The following is a 24,815-nucleotide window of genomic DNA, read 5'->3' on the forward strand; positions in this document are numbered from 1 at the left end:
TCTCCCATTTAAACAGTGTTGATTAAATATGTAATACGTATGGGTGATTTTAAGGAAAACTTTCCTATGATGCAACTGATGTTCACGTTAATCTCGAATGTATAACGATAAATAATTAATAATTTAAAAATTAATTTGAGAATAATATAGGAATAAAATTATTTTAGTTTTTAAGGGAGAAAAATCCATACTGAATAACCTACGAAGGATTTTTTGGACATAATTAAATGATTAACAAGCCTCTGTTTTACATGATTACAAAATAAAGATATTGTAATTAATGGTAGAGTGAGGCTGCGCTGAGATATATCTGTGCTGCTGTCTTACACTGTGAACATTCTCTGTTGAGGCTGTGTCGTCCATTTGTCTATGAATAGACAAATTTCCAAATTAATATATCGAATATATTGCCTGCAAAAAGGTAATATCTTTATATTAAATTTCGCGTATATATATGGCCTTATAAATACATAATGAACGTATAACGTAGATGTATTAACGACTATAAGGCAAATTTCGTATTGGACTTGTTTTGTAGCTTTATATGCTCTCCATTCTAATATGTTTACATAAATATCCAAAGAATGCTGCATTAAAAATGTTCAACAATAGTTATGTAACATCTCATGATTGAAAATCTCACTTTACAATCCAATAAAAGTATATTTTTATTGGATTGTAATATTATTCAAGTATGTATTAATATACATAAAATTATATTAGCATTGTTATTATATTAAAGATCGAAAAGAAAGTAATTTTAATTTTTCTTTATCACATATGATGGTCTTTTTGAAGAAAAATTTTTCGTCGATAAATCAACTATATATTTTTTTTTACATTAAAAAAGAATATGTATGTGAATTTGTTTTAAAAATATATATATATAATTGTTTTCATTATAAAATAACAGCGACTATAAAAGCTATGTATCTTAAAATATGTTATATTATTGTTAGATTGCTCAAAGGAATGCTTTATTTAAAATCTAAAAACAAAAAAATTTGCATTTTCAGAAATTGCATAAATGGAACTATAAACGTACAAATTTTAAAACATAAAATTGTTGCAAAATTATTACAAGCTATTATAAATAAAATAAAATTTTACTAAAAGAAAAAGCCAATTTTTTCAAAGATTTCCTCATAAAATACTTAAAAAAAAATCCACGCATATGTATTTAAGAATAGTATTATATTTATATAGCTATGAAAATGCATACACAACTTTTTTATTTCAGATTATCTTAACCGAAATATAATCCCTGAGACAATACGATAATAACATGATGCAAGAGATGCATAGTTTTAATATACTATCATTATTTTAATATACTATCATTACTTTTTGACGAAATTTTATATAAAGCATCCTCTGAAAATGTGTACAAGATGTCCGTCCATAAATGTCTGAGCAAATATCTTACAACTAATCGAAGTTACATGAAAGTTGAATAAGAAAAATTTACAGTTTTTAATCCGCAATAAAGTGCATGTAAAAATATTTTTTTTTATTCGTAACCTTTTCAAATTATGAAAGTCATCATCATTTTTTTACTGGATACTTATTTTTTGTACATTTTGTGTAAGAATCAATAGAAATTTATATCATATTTAATGAAAAATTGCTATTATGCATTATTTATGCGATAATTAGCATCTTGAGTATTAAGATAGTAAGTTGAATTTTAACATTTGATAATTTTTTTGATAATTTTTGATTAAAAAAATGTCGAAAAGGTTAAAAAAACGAACTATTTTTTTATAAAATATTTATTGACACAAATTGCTCGAAATTTTGTCCATCATGTTCAATAAACATTCGACATATATATAATGTTTCTTATTGTGTTGATTGTATATAATAGATAAAATTTCAAGCAATTTGTATATATTAATCAATGTTTCATAAATAGTTTTAATCTTTTCAATCTCTTCGACATTCCAATCCGAATTCAACAATACTTAGAGAATCTAATTTATTGCTTTAATACTTAAATTTGTAAATAATGCATAATAGTAATTTTTTATTAAATAAGAATTTAATTTATATTGACTACAATATACAAAATAAATATACAAAAATATACAAAAAATAAGTATTTATTTAAAAAAATGATGATGCGATCTCTATAACTTGAGAAGATTACGAAAAAAATTTTTTTTATATGCGCTTTTTTGTGGGTTAAAAACTGTGCAAATTTTTCTTATTCAATTTTCTTGTAATTTCAATTAATTGGGAGATTGCTTGGACATTTATAGACAAGCATTCTATATATAATAAATATGTCGATAAAATATTTTTATTAGAAATATTATTTTGTTAAGAACTTCTTTTTTTCTGAACTTTTATTGCGACTATTTCCACTTTAATAAAGATGAAAATTTACAATGATTGTATTTTTACACGCGTGTCATGGGATGTTACAATATGTCAAATATTCCGAGGCCTTATTATATAATCTTAGTCCATTGGAAATCATATTGTACTGAATTTTTCTGAATGTCTGTAATGATTCTATGAAGATGTATTAAGCAATTATATACCTGGGATTCAGAAATGAGGGAGTTTGTTATGAAATAAATCCAATGACTGACTGTAATTAAATAAAATAATATGTAGGAGAATGTTCACTGTATGCTTCAGGTGCTATGGGAATGTTGTTACATTCTCATGACATGATGTAATATTAGTTAATATTATGAAAAGCACATCGGTGTTTCTCAACCGATGAATGATAGAACAATTCAAAAGCGATTTGTTATAGTATGTAATATGCAAAGCGTATAAGAAAAGCCATCTTTATTCGTATAAGCAAAGTTGACGAAATACGCTAATTGCGCGATTGAAGCTTTTTCTTTTTTTTTTTTATTATTACATCTTAAAAATGTATATACTATATCTTAAAATTTATAAACCACAATTTATTTCCTTAAGACGATATATTATCAAATGTATTTGATTTTACAGAATATACAATTATAATTTAAATGTAAGCGATGTCAATAATATTCGCAATAACAAGAAAAAAAAAAAATATATATATATATATATATATATATATATATATATATATATGTGGAATTCTTTTGTGGACCAGAAAAATGCAAAGAATAATTGTTACTGTTTCGATTCTTTATCTTTATTGAATAAAGAGGTGACATAATGTTGTTGCCTTAATGGATAGCTCTTGTAACATTCAGGAGCTACTTGGAGCTTGTGTTGAGAAACACCGTGATAGATACGTTAACATTATTACGAATACTATTCTTAATACTAATCTCTGTTTATCTACAATGATTATATAATTATGCACATAATAATTATATAATTATCTAAATATGTGTATAATTATATGATTATACACGTAATAATCATGTAATTATATAATTATATTAGAATAATATAAAAATACACTGATATAAACGACGAGGTTAATTAATTTTTGGGTTATAGTTTTATTTCATATTTAAAAAAAAATATATATAAGAGGGCATTTAGTAAAATGATTTGAACTAAAGAATTTTATATAGCGCTTGTGCACACACATATATACACATTGATATACATTAAAATAATTTAAAATTATTTAATCTCTGGTATGTGAAGGAAAAATCATTAAAAATGTGCAAATCCATATTATATATATATATATATATATATATATATATATATATATATAAAATTCTTTGGATCAAAAAGTAATCTAGAGATGCACATAAATTTACAACATAAATTCAATCGCTCTATTCCAATGTTTAAGATAAAGTATATTTTATGGGATATGTTTTTTCATTTTGTTTTAATCCTGTAAGTAGTAGGATCGCTCCTTGACAGTTCCTCAAAGAAATATACAAAATAAGAGATGCATATTGCGAATTATTGTATCACATTCGTGGTTTCCGACATCTTAAATTGTATACATATGTTATATATATACACACATATATATCGCTCTACAACTGTTATAACAATCTATTTCAAAAGATAAGATAATTTTCAACAATACGATACGCAAACAATTCGTTTTGGACATCTTTCAGTAAAGTATGAATCATTTAATATACTCCTTCCATTTCTTACAAAATTATATATATATATATATATATATATATATATATATAATTCAATTAAATAAGTTACAGTAAAAAAGTTCTCGAAATACCTCATTAAAGGATTCCTTAACAATATAATCCCTTAAACAACAATTACAATTTGCGTTATTATTGACTATTCCATATACAGTACAATACTTATCCAACATTAAGACTATGGACATAACTAACAGATTATCCTTATTTGTTTCTTCATTTAATATAATTATATAGGTAATTACAATAAAGTAAAACAAGTTATCTGTAATTGTAATATAAAAAATGCATATGTTTATTTTTTAGATCCACAGATACAATAATGTGTTCTTACTAACTCAAGAAATATTTTGACATATATAAAATTTTGTCATTCGCAAATAATAGTACTCATTCTGATTCTGCTATTTACATGTAAGAGTTAAATGATGACTATTTAAGTTAATCTAAAGATTTCATCATTGCTATATACTTTTTAATTACACGATGTAAATAGGAGAGCATGTATATAACAATATATCAATATGTGCTCAGCGATGATACATTCTATTTATGTCAAGAAACCCTGTGTAATAAAATGATTGGAGATTGAACACAAATCTAAATGTAAAACATACAATTCCCTATTGCATTTTAAATTGCTCATTGCATATTGTATTTAATGAAATTTTAAAAAGTAATTCTCAATGAAAAAAGAATTCGGGAGATTAGGTGAGACTATGGCGATAAAGAACTGTATTAAAACTTGTGGCACGAATTTTATTCCGAGATTTACAACAAAAATGTTTCAACTAGTTAAAATGCCGCTTAATCTGGGGATATGAAACATTGACACGTATAACATAGGTAAATACAAGACAATGTGGACAATTCAGATATACAATTCAGCAGTTTGCATTGAACTGATAAAATTGATTCGTTTTTCTATTCACTTAGTGTTGTATTTGCGACTTGGATAGGCCTTCTGTGCTTCTCAGAGAGGTGGATTCACTAATAATAAATTTATTTAATAATAAATTTATTCATTTAGTTAAGACTCATTGGCTGGTAAATGTAACAGCCGATCCTCTCTGAGCAGCCCATGTTCATTCGCTATTATATCACTTCTATTACGATATTATAATTTAGGTACAATCTTAATTATTCAATATTAATGAGAATATTAATAATGTTTTATTTTTGCTTGAATTATAGATTTTAATTATAATTATTTTATAAAGATTCTTACACTAAGAATCGTCAGACATGAAGGAATTTTGGGATTTTAATTCCTCCAGTGTTCGAATTTGTTGACGGAGGAATAATATCCTAAAATGACAAATAAACAAACGAGATAATATAAAAAGTCAAGAGAAGAACTGTCTTGTTTTAGAACGCTTATTAAATACACGATAACGGAGTAAATGAGGTACTTACCTTTGTTCCTGCAACGTTGCCTGGATTTCTGTCAGCCTCACTATCGATCGTGCTGTTTTCAATTCTGCAGACACTCTCGTACATTGTAAACTGCCCATTGTGTGTGCTTCCTCACTAAGTTTCTGTGCCTAAACAAAATTATTTAATTTAAAAAGAAAATTCTTTAGCAATATTAGGAATTCTTATCTACGAAATTAGATTTCCACCTGTTTTTCGAGAATATCGGCGGGAAAGGCACGCACATGTTGCGTCAAGTCTTCCCGATAATGATTAGCGAGCGATGGTGTTAAAGAAGGTGTTAAGGGAGGCTGCACTCTAGATAATGCCTGTAAACCTCCCGTATTACTTAAATTCCCAAGGGATCCTAGTGTACTGAGACTCTGCAATGAGCTCAGACCTTGTACTCCGGAATTTGTTCCTCCAGGACTCGTTACTGTAAAAAAACAAAGACAATATATATATATATATATATATATATATGTATATGTATGTATGTGTGTGTGTGTGTGTGTGTAGGATGTCCGCAAAATCACTCACAATACTTCGGGAAGTAATTCGAGTTCCAAAAAAAAGAAAGGAAAAAAACATAAATATAGATCTGGAAATAAGTTCGTTTCAGAGTTATAACCACTTTTATGTTAAAAAAATCGTAATTTATAGTCTGCTTGGCATCCTTCTTTTTTAAATTTTGTTAAATTTTAAATTTAAAAATTTAAATTAAAATTCAAATTTAAATTTTTAAATTCAAATTTAAAATTTAAATTTAAAAATTTTAATTTTAAATTTAAAAAAAGGCTAATGCCAAGCGGACTATAAATAACGATTTTTTTAACATAAAAATGGCTATGATTCGAAAACGATTTATTTACGGACCATGTTTATATAGACCTTTTTTCCTTCTTTTTGATCCCGAACACTTCCCGAAGTCCTATGTGCGATTTTTCGAATTTTTTATACATATATAAAAATTGATAAAAGATTTTAATTGAAAAAGAAATACATATTATATCAAAATAAATTATTATACTTGGATTGAGTATACATTCATAAATATTTTAAATTCTAAAATTAAAATTTTTTATTTTCATAAATAATCGTTCTTTCTAAAGATTTATAATCTAAAGATAAATAAAGATATAAATCTTTAGAAAGAACGAATATTTATAAAAATAAAAAATTTTAATTTTACAATTAAAATCTTTTATCAATTTTATGATTCTTACTGATATCAATAGAACCAAATATTACATTTTATTTGATCAACTATTCTAAATTTAATTGATATTTAAAAAAAGGCAAAATAAGTGCATGATGAAAAAATTTAAATAAAATTTTAATAAAAATTCTAACAAAGCTTTAATAAAAATTCTAACAAAGCTTTAATAAAATTCTAATAAAAATTTATGTTTGTGTATTTTATAATTGTTACAAAAAGTGAAAAGAGGATATTTATGTATGAATTAAATTGCAATGATAAATGATTTACTGATATATCAAACATAAAAGCTAACAAGTTGTTATTATATGATTTCTATAAAATAAAATAAACACATTTTTAAATTTCAAACATCTTCGAGTTTAAAAAAAAAACTTACATTTTCGCGCGTCAATGCAATCCTGGGTTTCTGAATGTGTGGGAGTAGGTGGACCCTCGCTGGTAATATTGCCACTTGTATCAACTTTTAGTGGGACCATCACATCACTTCCATTGTTACTTCGATCTCCACTAGCAGACTGTTACATAAAAGCGACAAGCAAATAACGTTATACTATTTGCATATGTTCAAACTAGGAAAGAATTTTACTATATCCAAAAATGTAAAATAATGTCGATAATTCAAATATACTTTTGATTATAGCTATTAAAGACTAAAAAAGTTAAAAAGAGACAGTTATATTAATATCTGAATATTGATATATTTTCAGAAATAAAAATTAAAGGATGTTGAAGAAATAATAATCTACATTCATAACAAAACATTTATAACTTTAGCTTTTAAAATATAAAATTTATGTGTGTGTGTGTAATATACACATACATATGTATGTAATTATTACATATTATTATATAAAATTAAAAACTTATAAAAAAAAAATTTTTCTGAAACTCTAAGAAGATATAAACTTGTATTTAATCGAAGATATTTAGTGATTATTAGATTCATAACATATTAATATTTAAAAAAAAAGAACGGAAGAAAAAGACTACTTTTTATGTTATAATTGTTGAACATACAATACATTACTGAACATGAAAATAACACACTATTCATATTGACAAAACTCAAGCAGTCCTATTCTCTTACTTGTCGAGATAACAAGATGGCTGTTTGAATTGTCTGTAATGCTTTCTGTGGAGTGATATCTGGTTGTTCTTTGTTGCCCGTGATTTGCGATAGAAGTCTCGGGAGATTTGCCAGTGACACCGGTGGTCCCGGGGCGTTACTGTTTCCTTGTTGTTGCGTAGGCGAACTAAGTTTACCAGCCGTCTGTGGTGTTGTTGACGGTGGATGTGATGTTAATCGAGGTAATGCTGACAAAAATATATAATTAACAATATTAGAAATTCCTACAGAATATATGGAATGTTAAAACTTGTAAAGTACAATATATATATATATATATATATATATATATATATATATATGTGTGTGTGTGTGTGTGTGTGTGTGTGTGTGTGTGTGTGTGTGTATGCATACTTAAAAAATAGTGATTTTTAGAAAGAAATGTTTGAGAAAAATGTAAAAGAAATTTCTAAAAAATTACAATGTTGTAATAAAATTAAAAAATTGATCGTGTTGCAATATTCCGAAAATAATAATTCGAGATTTGAAACCTAACAGGTTCTTTTATTTAAAGTCACATATTTTATCTAAAATTAATCTAAGAAAATAATTGTTTTGTAATTTTTTGAAAAATGCGTTTTTTTATGTGCCTCATCTTATATATGTAAAGAACGTACCGGCGGCCAAGAGAACAGGGCCCTGTGGCAGTGGATCGTGAGCGCAAGATGATGTCACGGGTTCCGAAGTAGGTGTGGAATCGCCTGGCGAGATATCCATATCCTGGGCTTGACGTTCCACACTAGCTTCCTCTCTACATGATTCTCTTTCTCGTTCGCGTTCTCGTTCCCTTTCTCGTTCTTTTTCTCGCTCCCTTTCCCTTGCTGAAACATCTTCTCTGTTACTACTACTGCTACTCCCGCCGCACGCGCTCCAATATTCTCGTTTGTCAGACTGTCGCGACGATTTACCATCTCGCATACTGCTACTGCTATTTGATCGCGAGTTGGAATGTTTATCATGACCTGTGCAGAAAAATTTCACAGTTTAAAAAGTACACATTTGACATAAGAGATAAAATTACTTTATCGAAATATTCAAAATTAGTAATTGTATATGTAAAATATGATTTAATATAATTATTTCTCTTCCTTTTAAAATTAACATACAAATATAATATATATTTTTGTTGTTCAAATCAATATAGTAAAAAAAAGAAAAAAAAAAACAAATTGCATATTATATGTTCTAAATTTAAAATAGAAAAGGTAACAAATTCATTTCTCATTCATAAAAAGATAATTGGGATTATCTAAATTATAAATATAAAATGTTAATACAGAAAGATCTATACGTTATTGATTCATCTTTTATTTTAATGCAAAACTTGTTTTATTTTTAAAATTCTGTATTTAATTTTCATTTACTATTTAATATTTTAGACATATTTGATAATTATGAAAATTTAGACGTACTTGACCTAGAAGAATAGTCACTAGACTGCCGTTGACGATTATCTGTCCGATTTATCCACTCCCGTGGTTTCTCCCACTGAGAAACTTCTGTCTTGCAGTTGTAATAATACTTCTTTCCTGATGAACTCATGTGTTCCGACCAATCTCCAAACCTTGCTGTACGTTCCATTGCACCTCCTCGCTCATCACCACGTTTATCCTAAACAGACTGTTCTAAAATTTCTGGAAATGATTGAATAGATGGGAAATATCTTCATTAATTCCAAAACTAGTTCGAAAAGTCGAAATGACATTTGTCCACATCTTGAAGCTATTATCATATTCTGTGTGTGTGTGAGATTATCACATTTTTTATTTTTTATACATGCACACACACGCACACAAAATATAACACACATAGTTTTTTAAATTAAAATAAATTTATAGAAGCTTTTTTCACAATAATACATAACCATTTAATTCTTAGATCTATATGAAATCGATGTAACTTTATTCTTAATTAAATGCATCTTAATTATGAAGAGATGAAAGACTATATGAATAAATGAAAAAGTAAATAAAATTATTTTATCTTTTATATAAATTTGGAATTTGGAATTCATGATTAATACGCACTAATATAAAGAAATATAATTACACTGACCTGACAGGAATTGTGTGATGGTTTTCTCTGTGATGAAGATTCTCTTGATGAGTTTGATGATAATTTTATGGGATGTAAGATCTATATATAGAGGTGTGAATAAAAATTATTTTTTATAATAGTGCATACCTCTTAAATAAGATATACTTAATTACTAATAAAGACATACAATATTCTCCTATACATATCAAGGTTTCTCTTTTAGAGATTTTAAATATTTGCACATACTAAATTTTTATTTTTAGATACGAGACTGTGACCATACACAAATTATCTAACAGTCTATTTGCATACAAGAGAAAACAATATTTTGTTAAATCAGATAAATTATAAGTGTATATGTAAATATACACATATACAAACATACATGCATGCCAAAAAAATGTATCTATTTTATATATATAACGTAAATACAATGCAAATACAAATGTGTGTGTGTTTATATATTTAATTATTTGCAATTTATACATAAAATCTAAAAATTAAGAATTTTTACAACATATAAATTACTCTGAGAATATATCTCATAATATATAAATTAAATATAGTATTTAATGAATTAAATTTTACGCATATCATATAAAGTAAACGACTAATAATAATAAATGAGTATTAAATAAATAAAAATTGAACCATAGATTAATATTTACACATCAATATTACTACATCATATTTGCTCTGTTTGATCTCGAGACAGTTTTGAGACATGATAATATAATTGTCATGTATTAATTTCTGAGAAATTATTTCATATAATCATATTTTTTTAAATTATAATCATTAAATTATATATTAATATAGATACATACCTCCCCACTACTCCTATCATGATTGGTCCTGTGTTCCGAATCCCTGCTCTCACGGCTTCTCTTGTCTTTTGGGGATCGTGCACAATCTACACATATGCAAGCAAGCATGTTACAGCTGAAAACTTTAAGAGACAATTTTGTTTTTATATTGGGAGAAAAAAATATAAATAAAATAAAATAAGAATTGTATTACATCATAACATCATCATAATACCATCATTTATTTATACATTATATGTAGCAATGTTGAACAGAACATTTTATATACTCAATAATATTTAAAAGTATGTTTCTCTCGCTGCATTTTTCTTCCATTTTTCACGATGTAATTCTACTTAATAAAATATTAAGATAGAGAAAAAAATTATTTACCGGAATACTTGTCCCTAGAAGAGGATAATTTATAGTCTCTATTTTCTCTCTCCTTCTTGTAAAGAGGCTTGGATGTGTAATTCCGAGGACTGTCCCGGTCCGTCCCCATGCCCATTCCCAAGCTGCCTGCTGGACTGTAAGAGTTACCATTTGGAGAATCGCGCATTCGCCCCTCGTAGCGACCATCCGACGATGTGGTCGAGGAGGAATAGCCACCCTTAGAACTGCTGTATTTTGCGTTCTATAATCAGATTATTAGCAACAATCACATTATTAGCAACAAACAAAAGATTATAAAAATAATTTAAATGCATAAGATTGCTTATTTCTAGAATTACTTTTCTCATCATGAATGTTAGAAATATTATCAACTATTAGATTCAATATTGGAATAATCAACTGTATCGATTTAGAGTATTCTAATCTGTATACTGTATCAATTCATTTGCTAGAATCTGTATGCATGAAAGAGTAACATGGTAAAAATAAATATGTATAGAAATAATATATAAAGATAAATATATATGATAAAAATAAAAATAATAGATAATTTTATAAAATCTTTGATTCTCCTGCAGAATCCATCAATTATGTTTCTACAGAATCACCAGTGATTACAAAAATTAACCTATTTGTTTATATATTTTTCCTATTAATAAAAATTACAACACGAGTACTTCTTAATATTACTTAAAGTACTTTAAGTTAAATATTCTAAAATATATTGGAAAACTCTCTTTTCAAAGTCCAAAAAACCAAAATGTAATTTCACGATTATTATATTTGTAGTAATTAGTAGATATGCACGTTAAAATGCTGAAAACATGATCGAAACGGGAAGAAATTGATGAAATGCTTAATAAAGTAGCACTTGAATATTCCTGAAGCATATTATCTGTTGGAATAAATTATTGATTTTTCGAAAAGTGAGGTTATGTTTACAAGATTAGCAAGCAATTCCGTGATATCGGAATGTGAAAACAACTGACGATATTTTGATTAATCTTTTCATCTCGTCTGATTAGATTCAAGTAACGATACGAGCATGCATACTTAATTGTTAATTTCACTTAGCGTAAATAATGTATGAATCAAGAGAGAACATCACGACCAACCAATGAGGAAAAAAAAACATGGAAAATCTCTACAATTAATTATTAGTTCTCAGATCTAATAAATTTACCCAAAGTATTTCAACACATGAATTATGAATCGAATTACGATGACACGTCTAATCGAACGGACGTGCATATCGATGAAAACATTGCCATTCGCCGAAACGTCACACTTGTCAAAACCGAGATTCTTCTCGTCTACTTCAAGCTCGTCGTCGCGAAAACGCGCGGATCGCGCGAGTCTTGCACACAAAAGATTTATACAAACCAAATTACCAGCGATTAAGCTAATCGAGACTATTCGACGTTGACCCGGTCGAACCTGTATATGCCGAATGAGAATGAAAATTAAAGCATCGCCGCGAAAGAGGTGGAACGTCGCGACGACGGCGACGACGACGACAACGATGATGATGATGAGCCTGACAGGACGAACATATGCGCGCGGAAGAGGAGCAAACGCGTTCTCGCGGAGAAGACTAACGTCTAGAGAGAAGACTCTCGCCTCGGCGAAGGGTCGCGTCCGGATGATGATGTCGTTCGTTATCGATTCTACGTTCGCGACCGCGAGTTTTTCCTCGCAAGAGAGGAAAAAAAGGACGAGACGGTGGGCCGTCGTGCATATCCCACCCGCTCGCTCGCTCGCGCGCGGCCAGCTGAGAGACGAAATACGAACTTTGATGCTCTCCCGCACGGAAGAGTGCTGTCACTGCGGCTCGTATCCTCCGCGCGAGAACCGGGACGACCTCATCGTTCTATCTTTCTCTTTCTCTCCGTCTTCGGACGCGCAACGATGCGTGAATCGCGGGCGAAAATAATGCGTGCTGTCGACGAGGACGAGGATGAGGACGACGAGCGACGTGAGGCTGCCAGTGTAAGAGAGAATCTTACACCCCCTCCTCCGTACCCCCGATCCACCAATCGCTCCGGCGGTAGCGGATATTATTTACCTGATAGGGATGGGGCCGCTGGTGCGGGTGTGGGGGTGTGGGCGGAGTGGGGCGGGACTTGCCGGATGAGAGGTCGTGGTGATGCCGCCGCGGTGCCACGGGAACGGCGCCCGAACGGATTCCCATCGTCTGTGGAAATTCGTGGAACGTCGTACGGCGGATCGTGGCAGTGAGTGTTACGGTGCGTGTGTACGGTCGAACGAGTCGTACGGACGAATGGACGGATTGTCGGTGACGAGAGGTGAGGAGAGTTTGTGCGGAGAGCGAGAGCGAGAACCAGAGAGAGAGAGAGAGAGAAATGGAGATATATACAGGAGGAAGGAGCAAAAGGGAGAGAGAAAGAAGGAAGGAAGGAAAGAGAGAGAGAGAGAGAGAGAGAGGTTGGTCGTGTGTCAGTATCGGGTATTTGACGGCAGAGCCCTACCCATCGCTGATCCTTTGCGGTTTCCTCGCATGCATTACCATCAATGCCAGTGTCTGTGGGAAATTCGCGGCCTCGGATGTTCCCTTTTCGGTCGGTCAATGTCATAAGAACAACATTAACGCTTATTTAGCAGTTAACTTTCTTTCTACCCGGACGCCATGTCACATACGTGCTCGGCCGCTGCCGTGCGCGCCGGCGCTACAGACGAGGCGCTCGCGTCACGACGCGTCGACAGCCGACCAGTGGTGGGGGATTTCGGCTACGTTCAGGGACGTGGGAATACTCGCGCCAACATTGTCGGTCCCATAAATATTATACCCATCAAAACTAAACCTCCTTCGCTGATAAACCAATTTGTTTGATGAAATGTATAAATGTAAACTGTATAATGTGTACGAGAAATGCGCGAATACACATAACATATATACAGATAACATATCTAACGTGACGAGGAACCATTTAATTGTTAACACGAGTACAATAAAACGAGTCGCGATTAATTTGTCGCCTAAACACAATCTCGATAAAAAAATTATACTTTACTTTCATGAAAACGATCAAATTTAACTTCGCGAAAGTATGTTATCACTACGCATCGTGGTCCTCGTGAAAATTGACACGTACCTTACCTTACCCACGACGGATGTTTCGCTCAGATTCACGGGATCTGCGATCACGGCGGCGTCGAGGAAGACAACGACGCGAGGCGCCGCGTTCCCTCGTTTGCGTCCGCGCAATCATCGTCGCAAGAAGGGGTCTCCGTGCACGCGAGAAAAAAGCATCGTACGAGCTCTCGACCGATAGGCGGCGCCACGTCACGAGAGAGCGTTGGATGATTTCCCGTTTTCACGCATGCGTGCCGAATGCGGTGTCACTGAAGCAGTTGAAACTAGTGATAAAGATTAGTTGGAAGCCTTTGGAAAATGAATTAAAAATGCGAAATAAAAGCGATAATGTACAAATTATATTATTAATTCATTTACTTACGTAGTTACTTATTGTTAGCTTAAATCTCCACGAGATCCCGCCAAAATTTAAGTGTCCGTCACATATACGTCGCTGTAATCGCCATCGTTATGTCGCGCATGCGTGAAGATGGAAGATGCAAGCCCGCTAGTACACTGGATATCTGTTCGTATTGTCATCGTCGCTACGTCGATTACGAATAAACGCGTATTATCCATTTAATAATCACGAATCAAGAATGCCACGCTTCTTCGAAACATTCGGAAAGTCGACTTAGCATCACCATCACGCGCGACACATGAAAAGCAGCCGTTGAACATAGTGCTTGCTTCGAATAATCCTGACGCAACTCTGAAGAGACACCGGCCAGGAAGAGAACTCGTTTGCGTCCGGGAAGAGAGATCTCGCACATTTCGTGGAAGATCATCGTTATGACAAATTTGCGGTAAACATTATAAGACGGACATTCTTTCTTCCAGATAGTTTAAGTTCGTCTCTTTTATCTTTTGCCGCAAGCACGCGAGTCCTTCGTGTCTCTTACCCGAAGATATCATGTGTCATAATGGTATATTAATATCCGTGCAGCGATATAATGTTGCACGTGATACGATTTTTACAGCAGAGAAATTATTTAGACTTGAAATGCCTTTCTTGAATATATTTTTGTTTCTTGCTACTATTTTACTTTTAATAATTTGATTTTTGCAACAATTATTATATGGATTCGCACTTAAATAATCCGTTATATAGCTGCTATTAATTGCACAAATTGAAGTATTTTTTATTTTATGCATTAGATATATTAAAGGTAGATATATGTGTACAAGACTTATATTGGAAATCTAATTCTTGATATTGTAAATTGATATTTCATTATATATATATATATATATATATATATATATATATATATATATATATATAGAAAAATTAATAATATATTAATTGTGCAAGTTTTTATTATTAATGATATTCATCGTGATATTATAATTATATAACAATGAAGATAAATATATCTTAAATTTTTCTAAATTTTACTTATTGTTAGTTGATTTATTTGCTCATATATAGATGCAACTATATTATTAAAAATAAAATGTAAATTTAAGATATTGAATATAATGACAAATTTTCTAATTTTTATGCTGTATATATTACAAACTTTTTTAACACTATAAGTGAAAGTTTACTTTTAGAATTCTTTGTAATAATATAGTTTTGATACAAGTAGCACAAATTTCCTTGTTTCACTTAAATTAATACAAAATAAGGATTTTGTTGAGTAATATATCTTTTTATTATATTAATTATTATTAAGATAATTTGTTGCAAAATCAACAAGTTATAATTGCAGAAAACTTGTGTCATAAGGAAACTACAGAAGAAGATATGGATACAATTTCTTTATCTGAAAATGACAGAAATAGAAAAAAACATTCAAAAACTCAACAACTGGAAAATAAAACAGTCAGTGATAATAATGAAGAAACCTTTCCATGGTTATTAGAATTTAATAAAAGTGTATGTTCATCTGCAGGAAATAGGAATTATCAACATCTCAAACGATTACTTTTGTTCTATACCCAGTGAGATAATCATTTATATTTTAATTAATCAAATCTAATATAATATTTAATTATTAAACATATCTACTTTTTACAAGTAGAAATTTTACATGTTATTAGATTATACATCTTGGCAGTTTTAGGAAACAAAAAATATCTAATATTTGTGATTGCATTTATTTCAGGAATATTCTTTCTAGTATGGAAACAAACAATGTTAAGTTTGACGATGAAATTAATTTAAAAGACAATATTAATAATATATTGATTTTCTTTCACTTATATTGGCTTGATATAAAACAGGTATTGTATGTTTTAATTATTCTTTTCTTTTTCATATATTTGTCAGTTTTTTGTATAATTTGTTCCTATTATTTTTTATCCATGTAATATTGATGAAAAATGAAAAAATTGACATAAACATTTATAAAATCATGTGATTAAAGAATAAAATATTCTCAAGATTGATCATGCTCTTATTGCTATGCTTGACTCTTATTAGCCTATTTTTTTCTTTTTTTTAATTTATATCATTGTGTTTAATTATCTTTATTATTTTTGTAAAATTAGTGTAAAAATTATGTGATACAATTCTTAATTTTTTATATTCAGGAGATAGCTGATCATAGTTTGTATTTAAATAAAATGTCAGCATTATTGAGTATATATATAAATGTGGAATTAAGAATTTCTCGAAAAAAAAATGTAAAGATTCTTGCAGCATTGTATACATACTTAAGTAAGTATATTAACAAAAGACTGATTTTATACAGACCAATTACATCAATATCATATCTAACATTAAATTGCTTACAGATAATTCGGAAGAGCATATTTTCAGGGTATTACTTAGGATTAAACATATGACAAAAAAATGTACACAAATTTGTAATCATATATTTGTGTATGTAAATATTTACTTTAACACGTTATATTATAATAAATAAATTTGTGTATTATAAAAGATATTAAAGTAATAGGCTATTATATTTACTACACAGGAAGAGCTTCGCTAATCTCAAGATAAAAAGGAAGTCCTTAACAGATGTAACTTATATTCGATATTTGCTCGTCTTTAAAATGTGGAAGAAAATAGAAAAGCTTTCTGATAAAAAAGAAAAAGTTGATGAATTAGCTTTAAAGCTGCTAGGACCGTATATGCCAAAATTGCGAGATGAATTATTAGAATTTGTCCCTAGACCACCTATAAATCGGAAGGATGAAACGTTATGGTTATTACAATCAAATTCATTTAATTTAGAGCAAGTGCATAAAAATTTTCTACTATTTGAAGATAAAATGGATGAACATTTTTCGCTACATGAAGATCAAATTGATAAACATTCTCTGCTGCCAGAAGATAGAATTGACAACTCTGCAGATTTACAATGTACCAAGGCGGTTTACCTTGGTCAAAAAAACTGCTTAAAGTCTCAGGTAATATAGTTCAATTAACATTTCTTTATTTTAAGTTATTTATATGTGTAAATCTTTGCATTTGTTATATAATAATAATGCAAATAGATGGAATAATACTTTTTCAGAAATATGGATTTCTGAAACAGATGGATTTACTACATCGGAGCAATCCTAACAGGAGTAATCTTACATCTAATCAAGAAAAAAATAAAGATTTAAATAGTTTGCAAAACAATAATATGCCACTAGGTATTAAAAGAAAATCTTCAGAACAAATATATCTGCCAAAAAAGAAAAAAAGAGGCCTTAAATCAAAAAAAGTGAAAAATAAGAAAGAAGAAGAATCAAGGAAAGTTATAATTATTGATTTAACTGGAGATGATGAAATAAGTGTTCCTTGTAAAAGAAAAGGGATTAAACATAATTTGAAATTTTTGAAAATCATGAAAGACATTATAAAAAATAAAAAGTATATCAATACTTTAAAACATTCCAGTAAGTTCATAACAAGTATGAATGAAAAGAGTTCTAATAGAGATAGAAAAAGCACAGCTGAAAAAGTTTTGGAACACAAATTTAATCTTAACAGCAAAATTAGTGATAATAAGAGTTATACTTCAATTAGCAACAAATATTCATTAAATATCAATTTTCAAAAAAGTGAACATTTAAAGTTTGATCAGGATAAAGAGTCCAAAATTATGACAAATGTATTGAAAGGAAGTAAACCAGAAAATGATGTATCATCACATATGACATGTATGACAGAAAATGCAATAGGCTTATATAATAATACAATGACACAAAAAGAGACGTTAACCTCTGAAGAACAAATGGACACTATACCTTATGGACCTTTATTGAAAATGTGTCAAAGTGATATTGTGGATTTTTTCAAACAGGAAATACCAATAACAAATTGTGATGCAATGCAATCTTATAGTTGGAAAATGTCACAAATAGTATGTCATCAACTTAACAAATGTGAAGATTGTAAAAAAATTTATTCTAAATCATTCATATTTCCTGACAGTACCACACAAGAACATAGTACATTTACTAAGAATGATGTCAAAGCTTGTGGCAATATAGTTTACATAAAAAGCAACACACGTTGCGTCATTATGCCTCATAATGATGATATCGTGACGTGTTGTGATATGCATAAGAAAGAAGAAAGAATGCAATGCCAACATGATTCTAATGACATGTATACTACATTCACTGAAGATCAAATAAAGTCGTCATTAGATAATCAGAATATTAATCTTGATGATAAAAGGAAACATGGCTCCAAACATTCCGAAACTGCAATAAAGCCACAACAGGCAAAAAGCGATTGCGATATTTTATTGTCAAATGATCAATTACCTCCCACTGAACATTTTTTTTCTTATATAGATTCCGAATATTCTAATATGGATTCAAAAGAAGCTAATGAAATAATGGAGACTTATTGTAATGGAGACTTATTATTAAGCGAAAACATCAGTTCCTTCGATAATCAAATTGGAATTTTGGAAATTCTAGAAAACATGTCGAACAAAACCACGAACTTTTTTCAACAATCTCCATTTGAATCAGATCATATACATACAAATACATTTTTAAGCGAAAAGGATATTTTATGCAATAATCAAAACAATGCTATTAACGCTACAGTAAATTCAATAACATTTGAATAACCTAACCGATTAACAGCTTTCTATCATTTATCAGCAAAGTCTGATAAATTCAATACGTTAGTACATCGTAAATTGTCAATCCAAAATGTCTCGCACAACATCTTTAACTAATTCAAATATCGCATTTTTAGGTTTCCAAGAAGACATGGAATTTTAATACTCTTTTTGATAAGTTAAATAACGATGCCTTAATCAAGCATTTTTTATATTCACAAAAAGGAAGATATTAAAGGTTCTTTTACATCCTGAAGAACAGATTAAACTAATCTTAAATGAATTTTGTGCTTCCAAGAATATGTCGTTAAATTTATTAACAACTTATTTAATGTCAAAGGAAATATTCTGCTTCCAATGTTATACATTAAATACATAAAATATATATTTTCATCTTTGGATAATCTCTTCCAGTTAAATTTTAATAAGATGGTTAATCCAAAATTCATGGATCATAATTTGTGAAGATCACACTATAAGAAACAAGCTCAGATATAATAAATTATTATTTATTAAAGAAGCACACGTCCATTCCAGCTATTGAAGAAAGAGATTATAACAACAATTTGAACAAAACGTTCTGATATTTACTAAAAAGTTTCTTGAAAAATCTCAAGTCTTTTGAGAGATGAATTAATTTTCTAAAAAATCTATTCTGAATATATCCACTAAGATCTGTCTCAATAAATTATTTAACTATCATAAAGAGGATATTCTTGCTTGGAACATCACGAATATTAAATGTGAATTTACTTTTAACACAATCTTAATAGCAATTCAATTAAAATCAAATCACGACAAAATATAACTGAGAAAACCATAGATCATAAATTAATAAATATTATTAAGGAGAGTAAACTTAAATACATTGAATCATTTATTGAAGAAACATCTGGGAGGAAGAAAAGAGTTGCACCTATGATTTTGTTTCTTCTAGATACTAATAAGATTTTCTATTACATAAATCAGTATGTTCAAAAGAGATTTTTCTTCCTGCAATGTAAAAGGTAATTGAATTTATAAGTCTAATATATTATATTTTATCATTTTATACATTATTTACATATTTATAAAATTTGTAACATCACAGAAGAGTATCAAGAATATCTTTGAAGATCACATCTTTTTGTATCACAAAAGATATATTTTAAAAAATCCTATTATGAAGAGAAACTTATGTTCACATATATAATAAGATTATAAAGTATTTTCTAAAATGTCAATATTTAATATTATTTATTGAATTATACAAGTTTTTATTTCACGTTAAATAACATAATGATGTAATACTTATTAAAGATTAAATATAAAATTATAATGATTATCAAATATGTAGAACAGAATGGTAATATAGAAAACAAATGTAAAATCAAAAGCATTATCTAAAATAATATTACTCTAATTAAATTGAATATATTGAACAAATTAAATTTTGTATTTAAAAAATAAGAATTTTTAATATGCCAAAAATTGTGTTTTATATAGAAAGTAATATTCATATTTAATAGTTTGTGATACTTGAAACATGATATTTTTATGGCATTTGTACTAGATCGCACATGCATGTATTTCACAAAATTATTATAAAATTTTTAAATTATTTAAAAATAATTAAAAATTGTATAGATAAAAGAAAAGACTGCACTGAATAAAGATGTATGTATATGTGAGAATACAATAATTATCGATGTTTATATTGAAAATCTTACATATACATCTTACATGTATTAAGTGACATTTTATTTTTATGATAATACATGCCATTTTATAATTCGATGATTTCTATAATATTAATTTTTTTATTTTACTTACAGAGAATTTATATATAGAAGAGCAAGAAATAATGCAGTGGGTGAGTGTAACCTATATTAGATTGTATAAAACTTCTCAATCTAAAATTTTGTTATCTTCTTGTAGGTGAATAATTTAAATTTACAAAAAACATTTTTTATTCGTGAATATATTGATAGAAATATATTAAAGAGAATCTATACAAGAGAAATGGAAATGATTGCAAAAAGTTAATTTTGGAATATATACTAAATATTTTATAATTATATCTTCATAGATATATTGATTTACAATTAATAACTTATTATTAATCCTTCATAGACATTAGATTCTTTTTTTAGAGATAGCAAATTTCAGTATGAGAATATACGTTTTCAGCCTTTGTGGTCCAAGCTTTTTAATGTATATGTGTATGTGTGTGTATGTATGTATGTATGTAAAAGTATTTCAAATTTAAATTATTTTTATAGAGAGATTATATTTAAAAACAAAGAATATTATATTCTATATTTAAAGCACTTTAGACATGCTTAAAAGATATATATATATATATATATATATATATATATATATATATATATATATAAATCTACCCAGAATAATCTAAATTTTCTTTGACAAGGACATTGTGAGTGATTCTATATTGTGAATATAGATGCAGAATTGTGGACTGCAAAGGCTTAAAAGTAATAAAGAAATCTTCCTTATTATTTGCATTTATTACAGCATAATCGTTTATGATGCTGAAGAAATCGGCAATTTTTAACTGCTTGCATAATGCAAAATCTCACAATTTGACGATTGAGATAAATTTGAACATACTGATAAGATACAAATTATTATTATTATATATCTTAATAACTCCCAAGTTTATACAGTTAAATACACGATGTCACTATAATTTCATACAATTACTCAAACATGATCTATGGATTAGGAATTTGCGCAGAGGCAGTGCTACTTTAATTCATACTTCATTGCTGATTCTAAAAATTCTAATCCTATAATCACATGTGTTTAAAAAAAGTACTTTTAACATATCTTCCTTTATAGCTATTTTTTGTACATGTTATGCGTATATATTATTTCATAGTTGCATTTAAATAGTAAATAAATATAAAATAATGCAAACAAGGCACATTATGAAAAATAAAAAATCTACGAAACTAAATACTTTAGTGATCTCATCTATGCTAGTTGTAGTTTTGGAGTATCGTTTTATTGCAGAAATTTTATAGAAATAACTATAATGAAAAGAGTTTAACTACAAGAATTTATATTTAAAGAAAAATATGCAGAATATTTTATTTTAAATTTTAGATAAGACAAAAAATAATTAAACTCGGAATTGATACTTTCCGAGAATATATTCTACAGTATTGAATGATCCCAAAATATTTATAGTATTTTACAAAGTCATCCCATAAATAATTTCATATATTATATATCTATTATATTTTCCTTGATAGCTTTTTAATTATTAATGAGATAATAGTACGATATATGCAATAATAATAAAATATAGAAGTATAAAAAAGTGCATAAAATATTCATTTTTATGTAATTTATTTTTAGTGTTTTTCGGCGTATAAAAACTACTATATTTTGTACGTTTTAAATTTTATTATTATGTATATTGTATATCGTTTTATTTTAATTGAATAATTCAAAGCATAATTAAAAGCAATCTCATGTGTATACAAATATTATTTAACTTTGTAATTATTAGATAAAACTTGAAATTTATAATATCTATTGATATGAGGTTGATAAATTCTCTATACAAAGAAGATTTTTGTAATATTTCACATTTTGAAGTGTTTAATCCGTTGTATATTTCTATTGATACCTAATATGGAGACTGATTTTATGATATATTCTCTCTATTATATATTTATTAATAAATCCTCTCGAGATAGAGGTATTTATTGCTAGTTGCTAATATTAAAAAATGTTTTGGCATCTGACAAAAGAGCATGTTATATATATATAGATTATGATGTCAAAAATATAGATGCTTGGATTTGTACATGAATAATTTCTGTAACTGATAGAATTTATAAAATAATGATATAAATACCTTGCTTTTAGTTAATAAGTAGGTAGAATCACTTTAAAAATCTGCTTGCATTTTCTTATTCCTGACACCATAACGAAAGATGCTTTATATAATCTACCTTTATGGAAAATCAGTCATTCTTTTTTACTTTTTCTTATATTTTATTTTTGTAAATTTTACATAAGTAAAATTAATACTTATCATATTACAGCTACAAGAATAATTTATTTTTTTTATACTAAATTTTTCTTAAATGATTTAGATGCATTTAGTACAAATATTGTTTTAAAAAATTTTATAATTCTAGCGAAATATAAAAAAAGGAAAAACCTAGTTGTAAATGCTGCGAAATAAATATGCACTAGCTATTTTCTAAACTGCATGAGTATAAATTGCAGAGAAGAAATTATTTTATATCTCCAAAGTTAGCTCTAGGAGCATATATATATATATTCTTCTAGAGCAGAATGACCATATATATATATATATATATATATATATATATATATATATATATATATATAAATTTGAGCATTATGCTCCATGCAATATAATATAAAGTGCATATAAATATAGCGTAGGAGTTTATGATAATCTATATATGTATAACTTATATTTTTACTGTAAAAATCTTTACGTATACATTTTCGAAAGAACCAGATATTTAAAAAAAATGTACAATTTAATTCGAAAGATTTAGTTATAACCAGTAGATAGATAAATAAAATATGCATTTTTTAACAAAGATTTATCGAAATAATTTTATTAGTTCTCTATAAATGAACGCGGTATCCTGATAAACATATTTTAAAAATTGTCTGGATATATTTTGACTTTATATCAAATAATGGACACGCAAATTACAAATAAACACCAATTCTCACATAAGCAATAACGCATTGTTTCATCATAGGATGAATTATCTAATTTGGAAACAATTTATTTTTTGGGAATGGAAGTTTCAAATCTGTTTTTTTTATTACATTATATTATACATGTTTTTGTCAAATGTACATGTGTTAACCGTTTAAGATATAATTCTAATCTTTCTCTGTAAACTTTATAGTAAGATGTTATTTGTTTACAGTTATATATTTTAGGCCTAAGAAAGAACACAACTGTATCTTCTTCTAGTCATCCTTATATACAAAATATTTATATAATAAATACTATATGTATATGTAACATATATTATGTAAGGAACTTTTAACAAATTTGTTAAAAAAATGTTATAAAGTTGATTATACAGAGTGTCTTTGAACTATAATACAATCGAAAAGAGGGTTGTATTAAATAATAAGTAGCAATTAAAAAATACAATTTTTTCGTACAAAAAAGTTTCGTTTTCTGAAGAAAAGTATCATACGGAAACTATTTATTCTACGTCTACATATTTTTTCACGAGAAAGTTCTCTTTTTGCTTATATCGCCAGTTTGAAGATACGCTGTATAGGAGTTTGAAAATAATATATTACATCTATATGGAATACTATATCTGTCGTAAATTGCTGAAATGCAAATTGTTTCTTTGTCAAATATCAAAATGAAAAGAAAGAAAAATAGAATATGTTTAGGTAATGCTTTCATACGTTTTCAACATAGGTTTCCTTGTTTATCATTCATATTGTACATAAAATATTCAAATATACAGTTTGATTAATAAAGATATTGGAGCACTCTTTATGAGCCATATAGTTTTGTGATTATTGTATTTTCTAATTTTACTAAATTCAAATTATTATATACATAGTATTAATAT

At 28.0% G+C, this 24,815-nt stretch overlaps 2 protein-coding genes across 7 annotated transcripts; one reads left to right on the forward strand and one right to left on the reverse strand.

Annotated features, from left to right (window-relative positions):
- Nucleotides 1-143: 143 nt before the first annotated feature.
- Nucleotides 144-13,773, reverse strand: LOC105248899 (WW domain-containing adapter protein with coiled-coil homolog). 6 transcript variants are annotated; one of them, XM_025413119.1, is made up of 11 exons: nucleotides 13,578-13,773; nucleotides 11,089-11,329; nucleotides 10,717-10,802; nucleotides 9,908-9,988; nucleotides 9,265-9,463; nucleotides 8,470-8,814; nucleotides 7,814-8,040; nucleotides 7,103-7,241; nucleotides 5,714-5,940; nucleotides 5,508-5,635; nucleotides 144-367 (listed from the first exon to the last, which is right to left on the reverse strand). In XM_025413119.1, exons 1-11 carry the CDS (start codon nucleotides 13,680-13,682, stop codon nucleotides 256-258), a joined length of 1,890 nt encoding a protein of 629 aa, XP_025268904.1. In that variant the 5' UTR covers nucleotides 13,683-13,773; the 3' UTR covers nucleotides 144-255. The 6 variants fall into 6 exon arrangements, with proteins under 6 accessions (XP_025268904.1, XP_025268906.1, XP_025268907.1 ...); XM_025413121.1 differs by lacking the exon at nucleotides 13,578-13,773 and adding an exon at nucleotides 12,880-13,131 and having other exon boundaries at nucleotides 145-367; XM_025413122.1 differs by lacking the exon at nucleotides 13,578-13,773 and adding an exon at nucleotides 12,480-12,665 and having other exon boundaries at nucleotides 145-367.
- Nucleotides 13,774-14,653: 880 nt separating this feature from the next.
- Nucleotides 14,654-19,537, forward strand: LOC105248931. Its single transcript, XM_025413126.1, has 7 exons — nucleotides 14,654-14,708; nucleotides 15,862-16,129; nucleotides 16,294-16,411; nucleotides 16,721-16,847; nucleotides 16,925-17,012; nucleotides 17,110-17,545; nucleotides 17,653-19,537. The coding sequence occupies exons 1-7, from the start codon at nucleotides 14,654-14,656 to the stop codon at nucleotides 19,210-19,212; spliced, it is 2,652 nt and encodes an 883-aa protein (XP_025268911.1). The 3' UTR covers nucleotides 19,213-19,537.
- Nucleotides 19,538-24,815: the final 5,278 nt, after the last annotated feature.

This window comes from Camponotus floridanus, unplaced genomic scaffold, assembly GCF_003227725.1.
Source record: "Camponotus floridanus strain SB8 unplaced genomic scaffold, Cflo_v7.5 scaffold60, whole genome shotgun sequence".
In the NCBI taxonomy this organism is placed as follows: Eukaryota; Metazoa; Arthropoda; class Insecta; order Hymenoptera; family Formicidae; genus Camponotus; species Camponotus floridanus.

Excerpts from the sequence above, each read along its gene's own strand:
- LOC105248899 (XM_025413119.1), bottom strand. The coding sequence starts at position 13,682 with ATGACATTGACCGACCGAAAAGGGAACATCCGAGGCCGCGAATTTCCC. Across the intron at positions 11,330-13,577 it reads CCGCAAAGGATCAGCGATGG|AACGCAAAATACAGCAGTTC; the intron begins GTAGGGCTCTGC and ends ATCTGATTATAG. Across the intron at positions 10,803-11,088 it reads TTCTAGGGACAAGTATTCCG|ATTGTGCACGATCCCCAAAA; the intron begins GTAAATAATTTT and ends GCATATGTGTAG.
- LOC105248931 (XM_025413126.1), top strand. The coding sequence starts at position 14,654 with ATGTCGCGCATGCGTGAAGATGGAAGATGCAAGCCCGCTAGTACACTG. Across the intron at positions 14,709-15,861 it reads CGCTAGTACACTGGATATCT|ATAATTTGTTGCAAAATCAA; the intron begins GTTCGTATTGTC and ends ATTATTATTAAG. Across the intron at positions 16,412-16,720 it reads ATTGGCTTGATATAAAACAG|GAGATAGCTGATCATAGTTT; the intron begins GTATTGTATGTT and ends TTTTATATTCAG.